The sequence below is a fragment of the Osmia lignaria genome, chromosome 6 (genome assembly GCF_051020975.1).
Source record: "Osmia lignaria lignaria isolate PbOS001 chromosome 6, iyOsmLign1, whole genome shotgun sequence".
Lineage (NCBI taxonomy): Eukaryota > Metazoa > Arthropoda > Insecta > Hymenoptera > Megachilidae > Osmia > Osmia lignaria.
The window spans coordinates 11,595,050-11,610,171 of NC_135037.1; the positions used below are offsets into that span (position 1 = coordinate 11,595,050).

At 41.6% G+C, this 15,122-nt stretch overlaps 4 protein-coding genes across 4 annotated transcripts in view; 2 read left to right on the forward strand and 2 right to left on the reverse strand.

Annotated features, from left to right (window-relative positions):
• LOC117607635 (uncharacterized) overlaps positions 1–2,402 on the forward strand; it is a 34,030-nt gene extending 31,628 nt beyond the window's left edge. Inside the window, exons 6-8 of the mRNA XM_034331571.2 lie at positions 1,000–1,173; positions 1,494–1,559; positions 1,662–2,402. Coding sequence (XP_034187462.2) covers positions 1,000–1,173; positions 1,494–1,559; positions 1,662–1,706 — 285 coding nt within the window. The 3' untranslated portion in view covers positions 1,707–2,402. The remainder of the gene's footprint in view (positions 1–999; positions 1,174–1,493; positions 1,560–1,661) is intronic.
• A 149-nt stretch (positions 2,403–2,551) lies between these two features.
• On the reverse strand, positions 2,552–5,132 carry LOC117607630 (COMM domain-containing protein 8). Its single transcript, XM_034331560.2, has 4 exons — positions 4,686–5,132; positions 4,451–4,612; positions 4,230–4,382; positions 2,552–4,167 (listed from the first exon to the last, which is right to left on the reverse strand). Exons 1-4 carry the CDS (start codon positions 4,749–4,751, stop codon positions 4,009–4,011), a joined length of 540 nt encoding a protein of 179 aa, XP_034187451.1. The 5' UTR covers positions 4,752–5,132; the 3' UTR covers positions 2,552–4,008.
• Positions 5,133–5,249: 117 nt separating this feature from the next.
• Positions 5,250–15,122, forward strand: part of MED4 (mediator complex subunit 4) — a 68,396-nt gene continuing 58,523 nt past the window's right edge. The window contains exon 1 of the mRNA XM_034331542.2: positions 5,250–5,545. The gene's annotated coding sequence lies outside the window, so the exon portion shown is untranslated. The remainder of the gene's footprint in view (positions 5,546–15,122) is intronic.
• Positions 5,824–15,122, reverse strand: part of LOC117607610 (uncharacterized) — a 48,291-nt gene continuing 38,992 nt past the window's right edge. The window contains exons 4-6 of the mRNA XM_034331506.2: positions 7,755–7,939; positions 7,559–7,690; positions 5,824–7,308 (exon numbers count right to left, since the gene is read on the reverse strand). Coding sequence (XP_034187397.2) covers positions 7,164–7,308; positions 7,559–7,690; positions 7,755–7,939 — 462 coding nt within the window. The 3' untranslated portion in view covers positions 5,824–7,163. The remainder of the gene's footprint in view (positions 7,309–7,558; positions 7,691–7,754; positions 7,940–15,122) is intronic.

Below are 15,122 nucleotides of genomic sequence, written 5' to 3' on the forward strand. Positions count from 1 at the left end.
AGCATCGTAGCTCGACGCATAGATGAACATGAAAAAGACGCGAAGTAAGGAAAAAAGAAAGAAAGTTCGTTGCTGTGGTGCCCAATGCTATACTAGTCGAGTTCTTTCTTCCAAGTTTCCGTGTAGAAGATTCATACTTTGGTTACTTTTTTTTTTTCTTTGTCGGAACGCTGTTACTAATTAATAACAATTTAGCCGCTCGACTTAGACGAATTTCATTAGCGTGAAATCTCATTGATAGACGTAAACTTTGAGACTAATCGTTACACGTACAAAATTAGAGCTATACACGTTTAGAATTTAATGGCATTAGAAATTTGTACTTTATTATTAGACATCGATACTATCTTATGCTCTCTTTCCGTAATTGCATCTGTTGTGTCGTAAGCATCTTGTAATGCGCATGCAAGAGTTCTCTTATATCCGAGGGTTCACCAGATCAGGGTTTTTCAATTCTTTGCGCTGTCCACAAAGCATGAGACACGATTTTCTGTCCAGCCATTCAACGATCCTATCTGCCAACACCAACGCGTGGTATACCGACGAGAATAAATGGCTTTTTGCGGTAAGGGGAGAGGTAGCAAGAGCCTTTTTAGCCTTATCTTCTCTTATACTTAACACCTTATTGACGGGGCAAAGTCGAGTTGCAATTTTCTTTTTACAACAGGTGTAAAAATGTGAATGGAAACGATGCGATGGTCCGTAGGAGGAGGTCATTTGTTGATAAGGTGATAAGGAGGTAGGGGTAAGTCCAAAAGAGTCCCCTTATCAAGGGAAGTCATCGATGCTCGCCGCTGTACATATGTAATAATATAATCACAGGACACTTTGTAATATACCTGCAAGCTTAACTCTGGCGTCAAAAGTGGCTCGATGGAAATCGTGTATTTTTCACGTCTTTTGTCCTCGTAGCATGCTGGGATTTGGACTTGCTGGCGGACTTGTTTTGGGTTTCCGCGATCGCGCGAATCCTCTAACCAATAGACATATGTTTTACAGAGCACCAAGGAAACTGAAGCACCAGTAGAAAATAACGTGGCTCACGATAGCACGACAGCAAGTTCCGACGAAACTTCGAAAATTACATCTCCAGCCGTCCCAAGTGAACCGGTGGTACCTGCCTCTCCACCTTCTGCACCAGCCATCACCGAGGATGTTGCCTCCGTAGCCAAGGTAGTATATCGCGTTTGACCCCTTTTTCTAGCTTTTGCACAGTCCTCGTTACTTTATAAATAAACCTGCTACAACGTTCAGAAGTAGCACACGGCCGTAGTATGATACGTGATGATCGCCAAAAATCGTTCGCGCCTGTTGGCGCGACCGATCCTGAGGCCATTAACTTAGTTTAATGCGCAAAGAAGAACATAGTGTGAGGGGCCATCTGATTAACTACAGTTATTAGCTTTAATTCGAGCAATTCTAATGCTTGGATAATTCTAGTGTTCCCTATTCATTTTATGGATATTCTTTTCTTCTTTTTTTTTTTGTTAAAGGCTATCGAAGAGATCGACATAAGCGACAAGGCGGTTGCGGCGGCAACCATCGAATGTAACACGAACGTAAGTTGCATCGACAGTATTGTATTTTCCTTAGATTTCAATTCGAATCCTCATCTTCGCCTACTATTGCGTTCAACATTTATCCTTTCGGGCTGTTCACAGGAAATCATCGCGGATGCACGTTACCAAAACAACATGAACGAATAAATGCCGCTAACCGAATTGTGTATTTTGGGAAGAAGAAAGTTCTTTTCTCTCGTTAAAACCAAAAAAGTATATTATATAGATATGTATATTTGGACCATTCCTGCATCTAAACAGAAAATAACGTTCTTTCGTTACGAGCAACAACAATAACAACTGGAAAAATAAAAGGAAAAAAAATAAATAAATAAATACATGGAACGACGACGATGTTACACCGCGACATCGCGAGAACATATAGACTTTTTATAATAGGCCTATTAATAATTCTTAGACCATGGCATTTGACGGCAGGGCGAAGTAGAAATATGTTCAAGAAATGGGTATGCGGAATGGACGAGCCAAATAAAAAGTAAGATTGATTCAGGAAAACAAATCACCTACTGCCGTTCCGCGAACGATATTCTCCAAGCGGAAGATTTTTTGCTACTATTCTTTTTCCACTCGATTGATCAAATAATAAATTTCCAACGTGTTGGGCCGTGCCCATTCGCGCGGGTCGTAATTATGTTGGCCCTGCTGTGTAAAAATTTGGTAAACCATCATTGTTAACTGAAACGCCAAGCTGGATTGTGTGATCATCGCGCGGCGGATGAGCAAAGATAACGGCGAAAATTTGAATAAAAGATAGAAAGGAAAACATCGTTTGTCGAGTAATTCCAGAGGAAAAAAAAAATAAATAAATAAATAAATACAAAAGTACTCATCGAATCGCGTACGCCCTCCCGTAACTGTACCGAATATTGCTATGTCGAAAGAATGTAAAAGAAGGAGAAAACTGTAACGGAGGAAAAGATCAGAAACTGAGAGATAGAGCGAGAGGAAAAGCTGTACGTGTGCGTTTTGAATGTGTGAGAAGAGAGAGTGCGAGGAAATGAAAATCGAGCGACGAGAAAAGAAAGGAAAATAGAAAAGAAGAACATTTTGAAATATGTCTCTTTGCCAGAATGTAAACGGGATATGAGAGAGAAAGAAGAGTGAGATAAGACGGGAGAAAGCAGAGCGAGGACGAAATTATTACAGGATATTACGTCAAAAAATCGTCTCGAGTGATGAAACACTCGGGTCGCGACTTCTTTTTAAAAGGACAACAGAGTCGATCAATTTTGCTCGTATTTCTTATACGGTCCTTGCGTTATCTTTTTTTTTATACAATTGTGTACACAATCGAGAGAGAGTTAGAAAAAGAGAGAGAGATAGATGGTTTTACGTTGTAACGAGGAAATGCACACTTCTACGTATGACTTTGGTACGCGCGAGCACACGACACACAATCACACATGCAAGCAAGTATCATGCAACACACGAGAAACACACAGGTATGTCGAGACAGTGTAAGTGATATATAATCTAGACATAGAGGAAAAGCGTTTGTGTAAATTCGGCGTTTTGATCGAAATGCTCTTACTACTTTCTCCATATGAGAATTACTTACGAGGAAAGCCTATTCGTAATTTTATAATAATCATTAAACAAAAAAATATCGCCTAACTACAATTACGAGAAACATGCACAATTACCACGTAACAAAAACGGGGATATTCGTTTATACAGATTTTTCAGAAGTAAATTTATTCCGTACGAAAGCTTTTTTTATTAAGACCGTAGCATAGTTCGTAAAGTTTAAACGAAACAAAAAAAAAAAAGCGCGCATATATACATGTAAAATGCTCCAAATCTCTCAAGAATAACTGTAAGTGTTAAAATTGGAGCGAGCGTTCACTGTGCCCGCGACCGGCATTGATTTTTAAACGATATATTATTGAGTAAGGAGAAAGAGGTAAAATTTAAAGTTGTATAGTAAAAACCTTTTCATTAAATATATTGTCCGTAATGATCTTTACAACGAAATTTACCGTTTTTTCGAAACAAGTTTTGGCGACGAGAGCGAACTTTTTTATTTGAAAGAAAAAAAAAGAAAAAGAACAGAAAAAAAAATTCCTTGAACCCGACTGATCTCTGTGCACTCGAACTATCAATCGTTTTATTTCTGAGGCGCCTTCGATGCAAGCCATCTCGTTTATCTGTTTTGTGCGTCGAATACTACAAAATTGTGAACAAGACATTGAGTTGAAGACGCCTCAGACACAGACCAACAGTCTTCAGTATCTTCGATGAGCAGTTATAATAGTAATTAAAACTATTCTACATTTATCTATAACCTATAATAAACTGTGAAACACGTGTACAATCGTGCATTTTTATTCCATCTTATCGTTAGAAACCTGTTACAATTGCCTCTCGGTAGTAAACAAGAATTTGTTTTATTTGTTATTTTATTTACATTATTGGATTTACATCAAACTTATTGCACTATGCTTTCCATAGCATTTATGAACATATCCAATTCATCTTTATTTAATTCCAAACCTAAGATACGTTTTGATTCTTTATTTTCAACAATGAGATCTAACTGCAGAAGGGGTTCTCTCAAGGAAGCTAATTTACTTGAACCCATTACAAGCTACAAATGATAAGTGAATTAATGTACAATATGTACCTATGTGTTTTATTTATTTAGCTTACCTTTAATCTCCAATCAAAATCAATTAGCGTTTCACCGTTTTCTTTAGAATATTCTTTTAGCAGAGCATCTGTTAATTGCTCTCTTCTCACTTTCAAACATGCCAATATACTCTGTTGAACATGCTCTGGAAGCTCATGATATTCTTGAGGCATCTAGATGGTATAGTAATACATATTTTTGCATAAAACCTTACACAGATTTTATCGAAATTTAGTTATACCTTTTCTTCTGTTAAATACAACGAAGTTGGATGTCTTAAAAGCATGGATATTAATTTGTATGTTTCTTCGTATTCTTCTTTACTCCAATCCATGCTAGTTGTAAACTTGCGATAAGATGGTCCTGGTTTACCACATATTTCATCCACACAAGCATGCAGCAACTAAATTGAATAGAAATTGATTTTATAGCTGTAAATAATTCGAAAAGAACATCAAAGTATACATGTTACTCACTTCTTTCAAAACATGAATTTTGTCCTCACTGAAGAGATTAAGGTATAAAGTTCGGGTTGTTTCCATAATTGTTGTATCTATGCAACTTTCTCGAGTTTAAATAATAAATAATAAAATTCAAAAACAGTCGTTATATAAAATACCATTGGAATACATTGTTAAATACATATGTATTTATTGTACATGATCATGATCTTACATCGTTGTTTTACTTATACAGTGGATAAAGTAAACACTGATTACAAAACTATTACAAACAGATTTATTAACTAAAAAATATCATATTTGTATCATTATTTTGTTAAAACTGACGTTTCTATTATGACATTTCAGGTTATCAAAGCATTCACCAAAACACGTTAACAATTCTACATTATTGCCATCTAACATCATTGATCCAAATTACGTTTTGGGCTACGTTGGTACAGCAAACCATCTGACAAAAAATTCCATGAGATGTTTGGTCTACCTTCGACATTGTTATCGTGGTTAGTATATCAAAACTAATAAAAGGACTAATTAGCATAAGACATCAAATTTATTATCGTACAAAACTGTAATATTATAGATCGCAGCTGCTTAAAAATATTATAAGTGTATACGACCGAGAAATTAGAAATAAAGGAGAGGTTTCTCGTAGAACGAATAACAGAATAAAAGTGTGTGCCACCAGATGGCATCAGGAGAGCCAGAATGTTGCAGTTCTTGGATCATCGTGATCGTGGTCGGTCGCGTTCGTTTGAATAGTGCGGTTGAATATTTTAAAGCAAATTTTTTGGTGTTTCTATCAATTAACATGTGTGTTGGATTACCCGAGCATTGGCCTGGACAGAATAGAAGACTACGTGGTACACATAAACGTAAGTTGCGATTTTATTGAAACGATAATCATGAATTTCTTTATACAACATTGCTGCTTGATTTGCTGTCTACGTCTATATATATGTATATAGATTGCTTATTAGAGTTCGTAGCGAGAACAACAGTGCAAGCTGAATGTCGAGTGGCGTCCAATGTATTATTAACAGTAAAATATTCGGCACCAAAAATCGTAAATTCGCGTATAGATCGAGTTTGGAAAATTGCATGTTTCATAGGGCGGGAATCATCTGATAAAGCGACATCTAAGTAGTGTGACCTAAGATTTTAGAATAGCGTAAAATGGACCGATCTATACACGAATTGTGTCCATTGGCTCATAAATGCTCGATCAGCTATCGGTTTCGCGATCAAATCGGCTACTACATACGTACATACTACGATAATGTATATAAAAGCGTACAAAACACGTATAGAGGGCGCGATACGAAATACCCGCGGCTCGAACGTCACTTTGAGCCGGTCGAACTTTGTTTTTTCTTCTTCTCGTATACTTGAATTGTTTCTTCGAAGGTTCATCGTTAGTAGTCAGTAGTCTGTACATACAGGTGGGCAATGATCTTGCGGTTGGTTCATTGAGAAACAAATTTGCATTCACTGATAGCTTCGTAGAAAACGTTGATAGATGGAGCCACCAGTCTGGTGTTTCCCGGCTTATCGCGGGCCTTGGAGTTTAAATTTGAAAAGTTAATAAACCTGCTAACGATTATTAATGCTTCTCGATGAACCTTGGTTCGAAGATAAAAAAATACGAGTACAATTAAAGGGATCTGTATCGTTAATTCTGCGCGATTGTTTCTCGTCTTTACAACTTTCTCGCTTTGGTATAGGACACTTGATGTCGCGAGCGTGTCGGTTCCGCGCAGAATATAGAGGCAGGATCTTACTTAGACTAGGCTTATGGTCCAACCTTTTCTTCGCCGTTAACGTACGAATAATCGAGACCTCTGTCATCGCGCCTTTCTCAGATCTTCGAATTCCGGATATGTAACTTTCCGCTCCCTTTTCTTTTGATTCTTCCACACAGCGACGAGTATCATCGAACACGATTAAACTATCTAGAGCTCTATCTCGTCCGTAACGAGTTTATCCTCGCTTCAGAATGCTCGACGATGTTTACAATCATTCTAGAAAAATACTCAGGATGAATCACGTAATTAAAACCATCTACGTAGAAGTTGGCAGCAAACATCGATTCTAATGAAAACTATAAGTGAAACGTTTTAGTTACGCGTTCCATCCTTTACATAAACAAATTCGAGGCACTCGACAAGAAGGTTTTACTAAACTTTAATAACTAAAGCATTTCTACCGTTATTTGTGATTTATCACTGGTCTGATCGAATGATTCTCGTCGATAACGATTACGATAACGATAACGATAACGATAACGATAGTATAAAAAACAAAGAGGGACATTAGAGTATAGCGTTAAGGTCGCCGGGATAGGTACATAGGACGAGTCATATGTAACGAGTCTCTGATAAAAGGCACTCGGAAATAAAATGGCACCGTCGCGTCTCGACCCTCGTTCTTCCTACTTTTCACTGTTTCTCTTTCGGCACTTCCTCTTCGTCATACCGTTCTCTTCTCTGCGTTCTAACTCCTGTACCAGTGGCTCGGGTTCCTGTGGTAATTGGCGATTTTGTCGAACTTGTCCTTTTTCCGGGGACATTTACCCTGTCGCCGCATATACTCGCCAAACTCGCAGCTGGGCAACGCGCATTCGTCGTTTTGAATGCATCTGCGAAACGGACATGGAAAATCAGTAGGGACAGACAGCAGCCTTCGAAGCTTCGAACGTTTAGTGCGCTAATATTAGATCACTGCTTTAGTTCTGTTCGTTAATCCTTTAGTGCCTGGATTCTCAAGCTGTGTAACAGAACAGTCTATACGATTCTTTCGAATCTCTGCTCAGTCGGTAGAATAAACGTATTATGAAAGCAGCAGTCTAATAATAGAGCCTGAACTATCCTATTTCATAATCTGCTTACAATCTATCAGCTAGAGAGAAGAATCCTTTTCCCCTTCTGATCTTGATGCAGTTTTGATCAGTCTCGTAGCAGTTGCACTGGCACTCGCCATCGGAGGTGATCCTTGGCGTGAATTCCGACGGGCATCGGCACCTTAACCATTTCAAATTAGAATCAGAAATGACACGTCTGAAAAATGAAACGGGCAGAGACTCACGGTTTTCTCGGTTGCGTCCTTCTCATGTTCTGAGGTTGCAGCGAGCTCGCAAAATGTCTGTAGACTCTTTGCTCCGAGGGTTTCTCGTTGGTCGTGTCGTATTCGGTCTTCTCTCTGCACTCGCATTCCGTGTGGTTGTAAAAGGATAGCTTTTCCACCACGCTGCTGCCGCCTACGTTCGTCGTCTGCAAATGAAAACGCGAAAACCTCTTAAAGTTTCTTATATTTAGATACATATAAGAAATTAGCCTTGGGACGCTTTTCGATTCCCTTGTTGTTAGGTAATAACCTAAGAGGAAAATCGCGACTCGTATGAAAAAGCAACGACGCGATCGCCTACGCGTATCGGTACGGTTTTAATTGAGTTCAATTAACCTTAGTCGAGCAGCCAGTAGTCTGGTCTGGCTCTGTTTTAAAGTGGTCGCTTACTGGTCGACGCTCGTTCAATGGACCGGGGTTATCCGTATCGCGGGGCCACACGTAACAGCTCCTCCAATCGACACTAATTACCCCCGGTTACTATTTTTACCCAGCGATTCGACAAAATAATGGAGAAACGAATCATGCTCGTTTCACTTCTTTATGAGATTAATCAGAGGAGCTTTTTCTAGCGTTCCCGTTATTTTGTTTACCCTCAAGTACAACATATCATAATACATATAAATAATACATGGGCAGAGGTAAATGGAAAGCGGGAATCTAGAGAAATTTCTGCTTTCGTTTGCGCTAATTGCTAGCTACCGAGTAGTGACGCGACCGGAATTCAGCAACAAGCTGATAAGCAATAGTTAGCATTTCAATCTAGCAGGAATCGAGCGAGAATGGTCGATAGAATAGAAAGCTCATAAATCGCGGAGGAAAGGAAAGGTTGGTGGTCGCGAATGGAATAGAAATTAACCAACCGTTTCAAAGCATGAACTAAGGTGGAACGAAACGATACGAAACGATACGAAACGAATCATTCGTAATCGGTGAATTATAATTGCTCGTGCGATAAGCACGTTGGTGGATCGAAGAACAGCTGCGTATACGCGTAATTGATGGTGTTAAGTGGGTCGTAGGCTAGGATCGCGGTCGAGATCGATGACAATGGGCTAGTGGCTAGCAGCTAGCGGAACGAAATGCCATGATCGCGGGCCAGCAAGGGTAGCGTCAATTGGTTTATTATGGGATTCCGCGGGTAGGCGCGGTACTGAGCATCGATCAGATCCGTGCGATACCGATCGATTATGCAACCGTTCATCGTAGAGAAGTTCAAAGGTATTCGTGACGTATCGTTGCTTGCTGCTTGTTCACTAGCACAGTAGAAACAGACATGCTTAGCACGTCTGACAACTGATCAGACGTGTCCAAAGCTTGCTTCGGTACGTCGAGTGATTCATCGTTTCGCTTCGTGTCTATTCTACTTACGCAGCTTGCGGTTTCCTTACTTACTTACAATATAAGAGACAACGCGATTTAACATTAATGCAATCCACGATTCGTATCTGAATGAAAAATAGCAAGTGGATGAGTTTAAAAGGAATCGAATCGAATCGAATCGATGTTATTCGAAGGAATACACGAACGGCTGGTGGAATAATAAACGCAGAGGACAAATTGCATCGAATAAGAGTAACGTGAGTCTCGCCGATTTTTTACCGGTCGACACAAAGCGCAAACATCTTCCCGGATCTTTGTAATACGAACTGCCCTTGTCGTGGGCTGTCTCCCTGTTCCTCGGCCGTACTCTGTCAAGACGGTACAACCAGGATTGAGATTCGCGATCGTCCCTGGCGAATAGCCTGGCCGAGAGATGGTGGTCATAAATTTGATGCCACAATGGCGTACGTTAGTCTATTCCACGAATCCGGAGAACTTACAATTTCCTGTTTCATTTTTTATCCTTATCAATTTTGGAGAAGATAGAAATTTATCGCGTGGCGTTTCAGATTATTAAGATTATTGCAGTAGCTACTTCCTTGTAGCAGAAAAACTTTCGAGTGCAAAGAGTTAAATGCTCTAAATTGCTATGCAGAATATGTTACAAGACAACGGTCAAATTGTATTTAACCCTATCGAACCCTATTGCATTCAACAATTTCTTCCTAGTTGAAATGGCCGACTTAAAACTTTCTTCTATCGCTATTTATTTTCTCGTAAAATAATGGCCGATTCTGCTATCTTGTACCGTTTAGAACTTTTGCATACTTTTTACACGGTTCGCTGGCAAAAGGGAGCCGAACGATCGATTTTCCTTTTCCAACCTGGACCAGTTTTTCGCGTCTCGCAGTTTCTCTCATCCTTTGTTGCAGTATTGCAACAGAGAATATTTGCAAATTCTCTGATAGAAATTCCGAAGGGTTAGCCCTTGGAATCTGGCTGAGAAACGTACGCTGGAATTGAATTTCTTGCTGGATTATTTTCCCCTGGGTAGAATCGAGCAGCTGACCGACTGGCTCATTAACATTCACCGTATCTCGCTCGGGGGGCACCCACTGGTGAATGAAACACAAGAAAGAAGCAACCACGAAATCACGTGTGCCACGAGCCTGGAGATCGGTGAACCATGTCTTCCAGTTCGCTTCTTTGCCGTGTACTGTTGTTTCTTGTCATTTTTGGGATTCGAAACGTGTACCGTGACTCGCTTAGCGATTCGTAAGCTATCCAACCAGACTGTGAGTCTCGTTTCGTAACGATAGCAACGATTGTATTACAAACTACATATCCTCGACGAACGGTTCCCAAGAGATATTTCCAGACAAGTTATCCTGCTTGAGAAGGTAAAGCAGAGTCACTAGGGACTTTCTCGATGAGACGTCGAACTGATAGGATCTCGTTCGAAAGTATCTTGTGGGCGGTCGATTGATCTCGCGATAGCTTTGATAAACGCGCCATGTGCTTTTCTTTTCAGTTCTGTAGCTGGTATTTTCGCATGCAAACATTGCTTTTTCTTTGGCACGGCAGAAAAATATTTGGACGAACCAGAATCTTTCGTCTACTATAGGTATCGGTAAATGCAATGCAAAAATCTGCGAAACACCACAAAGGTTTTCTTCTTCCTCCAAGTCCCGTATTCATCTTCGACTAGTATGAAAACACGAGCCCAAGTGTTTGGTCTATCGAGATTGTTTGCATTTCAGAGCGTCGGTCGACAGCCGTTTTGGCAGCTCGCCTCAAAGAAAGCTCCTTCTCCATTGCTACAAATGTTTACGCATGCATCTTCTTGCTTCGGATACTCGATACGTTGTGTACAAGATCTTCGCTACAGATTCCCGCGAAAGAGATTTATCGGATTTTTCTGCAAGGAACGTGTCAATGATCTTTCGTTAACGTATCGTGATAACGATGAACCGAAGGACATATCGTTTGATAACAGCCGCTCGATTCGTAGAATCCTCGCGATTCTAAGTAGGCGGTGTTTCTATGAGAAACGATGCGAAATATTCGCGAGGGTGTGTTTCTAACATTTGACGAGATCTACGACACGACGCGACGGGACGGTGCAAAAGGTCGAATGCCAGCACGAGGTTTGGAAAGGTCCGACGTGTTTTATAGCAATAAATATATTCCTCGAATATAGAAAATTTATTTAAGGTTTCTCAAGAGTATATTACTCTCCGTGAAACATGAGAAATAATTTATTTCTCGTTTCTTTCGTTTAACCTCTGTGGCTTGAATCGGCTGTAAGGTGCCCTTAAAGTTACAAGAATTCAGCGTAGGAGTCCCGGAAGTCCGAGGTTCTTCCCGAGGAATGTAACCGATCCCCGATCGGAAAGTTCGAAAGGAACACGCCTTTCTGGGAAGGATAATTAATTCCTGGCGTCATAAATGATCCAGCAGAATCAAGGTAAATTCGATTTACTTCTCCTGCCTGAAGATTCTTGGGACAGATGAAAGATAATAACGCGATATCTGGCGTCATTCAAGCCGCTTGGATCGTCGATAGGAGTACATTAATCAGTCGGATATCGCGTTGCAAATGTCCCCTGTTGTCACCGATATTTATCCAGAGCCTCTCTCTTCCTCGTTCTTTCTTCCATCGGAATTAGAAACGACTCGCAGGACTTGCGACTAATTCACCTACTACTTTCACTCTACGTCCCGTTTTTTATTCCTGCTATCACCGTCCGATCGTCTTTCCGAGACGTCGTTGTTGATCCAAGTAAATTCCCTCGTAAATCTCTTGCGTACCAGTTTTTCACGGGCACGCGCTTAAGCGTTAAGAACGATTTGCATGCGATTATTGGTGGGCGTTCCAGCAACTGATCGAGATCTTTATCGATCGTAAGTCGTAAGTCGTAAGGTTGCGTTGAGAGCGTGGAAAAAGGATTACTGGACAGTTTAGAGAATGCTATTCTAAGTTAATAGGACATTTTCCTATTTTTGCTATATCTCAACATGGTTGGCTGCTTCGGAGAACGGAGGAGATTCGGTTATCTGGAAACGTGGAATTATCGATAAGAGTCGGCAGCGTCTCAATTTCTTCCTCTGAATGACAGATCGCGCGTAATTTTAGTTGTTCTCCGATAAGGACGCATAAATCAACCTTTCCTCGACTCAGCTTTCCTTCGTTCAACCTGTTTCGAACCAGTTGCAAGATTGAAATCGCTCCGGGCAACTGCAGTTCGCGATAACCATTACGCGACATTGTCGATTGCATCTCTTTTTTAACCTATTCGGTGCAACGGGTACAATACGGAAACTTTCTCGATAATCGAGTGCACGTCGATGTTGAGAATCTGATATTCGATCGAGTTTGAGCAATCGTAATAGATTAATTTGACGCGTACGCTAAGGAATTTCAGCTGACCGAAAGAATTTCAGTGCAGCCGCGAACACGCGTGCAGTTGCGAGACCGCTTGGCCTTTCAACGTTGACGCGAATTGTCAACAAGCGTATGCAAATGCCGCAGCTGCTCGAGCCGGTCAGTATCGGCTAACGCGATCGCGACCCGATATCGCGCCACCTCCATCACCTGATTATTACTTTCCTAATTCACGAAACTACAAAATAGAGAGTTATGCCTCCTCGATAAACACCTGCCTGTAATAAACATTCCACGTGTTTGTAATAGGTATTAAGATAAAACCAAACACGTACGGTTTACGTAATTCGCAATTATATTACATTGGCTACGGTACATTAAATCGAAGCAGAGAGATTATGGGTAAAATATCATCGGAGCTCGACAACAAGAGCTAGTGTTTTCGCGCGGCACACGGTATCCGGGATATTGATTAACGATTCTTACGCTCCGTGTCGTGCGACGGATAACGATCGTCTCGAGTCATGCCGGTTCTCGTAATTCTCTGCCAAGCATTAATTAACGTTACACCGACGCGACCGACGCGACCGACGCGACCGACGCTCGGTAAAAGATTCTCAACTTTTATTTAAACCGAGGATCCACGCCTTTGGTCTTTACGGTTCCCCTAATGGTTTCTGCTAGTTCGCGAGGTAGACGCGTTGAACGATTAACCTCGTTAAAACAAAGGGAAACTAATTCTTTCCAAGTCCGAATCGATTACACCGACGTGTTCGAGTGCAATTTGTAAAACAACTGGAAACGAATCGACTGTACATTTCCATGGACATCGCATGCCTCGTTCATCCGCATCGTGATCGCATCAGTATCGTGTACACGCGCGTTTAACACGGTAAAAAGTTAAACGGACGAACGTTTCAACGTTTTTGCGCGGTCACAGCCACGGAATGCGGCTTGCAACTGTTCGCAACGACGCGACGCGAACGCGTTCGAGCAACCTACAAATTAGCGGGTCACCGTGATTCTTCAGCTTTTAGTCGCCTCATCGATCCACCTGACATCGATCACTTTACGTGCATCTTTCGTACAACCATCAGTTTATTCCTTTTCAATTGAGAGTTCTATGAAGATCTGGCGAGAAAGGAAGAGGGAAAGTAGAAAAGTTCACGAGCGAATCCACTCTGTGTAATTAAGATTATCTCTAACGCGCGAAAGTAATCGACGTAACTTCGTTAATTTACGGGACGCGTTAAGTAATCACGAAGAAACGCCGCGCCGAGATCCAGCGATGACTATGACTCTCGCCGCGTTCGCTACGTCTTATCTAGACGCCGAAGAAGGTTGAAATCGGCAGCAAGAGACCATGAAGACGAAATCAATTTGATACCATGACTAGGCTGAACAACAACAATGGATAGAAGCGAGCTGTCAGCGAACGTGGATCGGCACAAAGGGCCGCGAAATTAAGGGCTAATTTGTAGATCGACCGCGGTTACACCGCGCTTCCATCGAAATCAATCTCGAAGCCGAGTTTCTAATAGAAACAGCGACCTTCGCGCTCGTGCTCCTTTTATACAGTCCACTGTAATTTCTGTGGGGTCCTGCGAGTCTCGTCATATTATGCGCATGACAAAACGACCACCACCATACCATACCAGTTACGAGTTGAGCAACGAACGGTCTCGCCTTTTCAAAAGCAACTAGCTGTTGCTAAAGGGCTTAGAAATAGCGCGTTGCTTTTATTCCAACTTGCTTTTTCCTTCATTTCCAAGCAACTACCGATTCCCCGAGGCTCACGCGAGCTCGTCACGATGTCAGGTACATAATGGCTACGGCACCCACGCCTTCCCTTTACACTTTACACTTTACACCCACGATGCTCCACGATGCTCCACGATGCTCCCCGAGGCAGATGGAAACGCGTCTGGCCTCGTTCGCGTTTTCCTTCCACCCATCCAGCTTTCTTTCCTATCGACACTCCGACAGAAGACAAATGTGCCGAGGAAAGGTATCATTGTAGACGACGAGTTCGACGAGTTCGACGAGTCGAATAAACCATCGATGCTCGTAAAGTTCACGGATGATTTTCGAATTTATTACCGGGAATTCCGCGTCGATCGGTGAAATTCGCATGGAACCGGTCGAAAGATTCGAGGAATGTATTTGGAAAGCTGAGGATTCTCAGAAGAATAGCACAACCTTTTAAATACCGAGTAGTTTTCCCTATCGGCCTTCCGATACACGTCACAGAGAGATCGAGGATACCGGATGAATGGGATTGCTCGAAGATCGTAATCTTCGCGGACCTTCGGTAAGGAAAGGAAGAAGAATGCAAGTCCGTACGTCGCCGACTTCCCGGATGGATCGAGGAAAGAAAAATGTTGAATTTCGTAAAGGAACCTTGACCTTCGTCAGGCGTAACTGAACAGCAACGAACACGAAGAAGGAGGAAGAAAAATGAAAAATGTATGTGGGCTCGGCACGAAGGAAGATTATAGGAAAGGGACCAAAAGGGGCGTGAGCGCGCGTTTCTTGGCGTACGCACGTGTCTCGCGGCGTCATTATCGCCCACGCGTGCTAACTGTACGCGCAATTGAATTTCTCTTCAGCGTCGACGACAG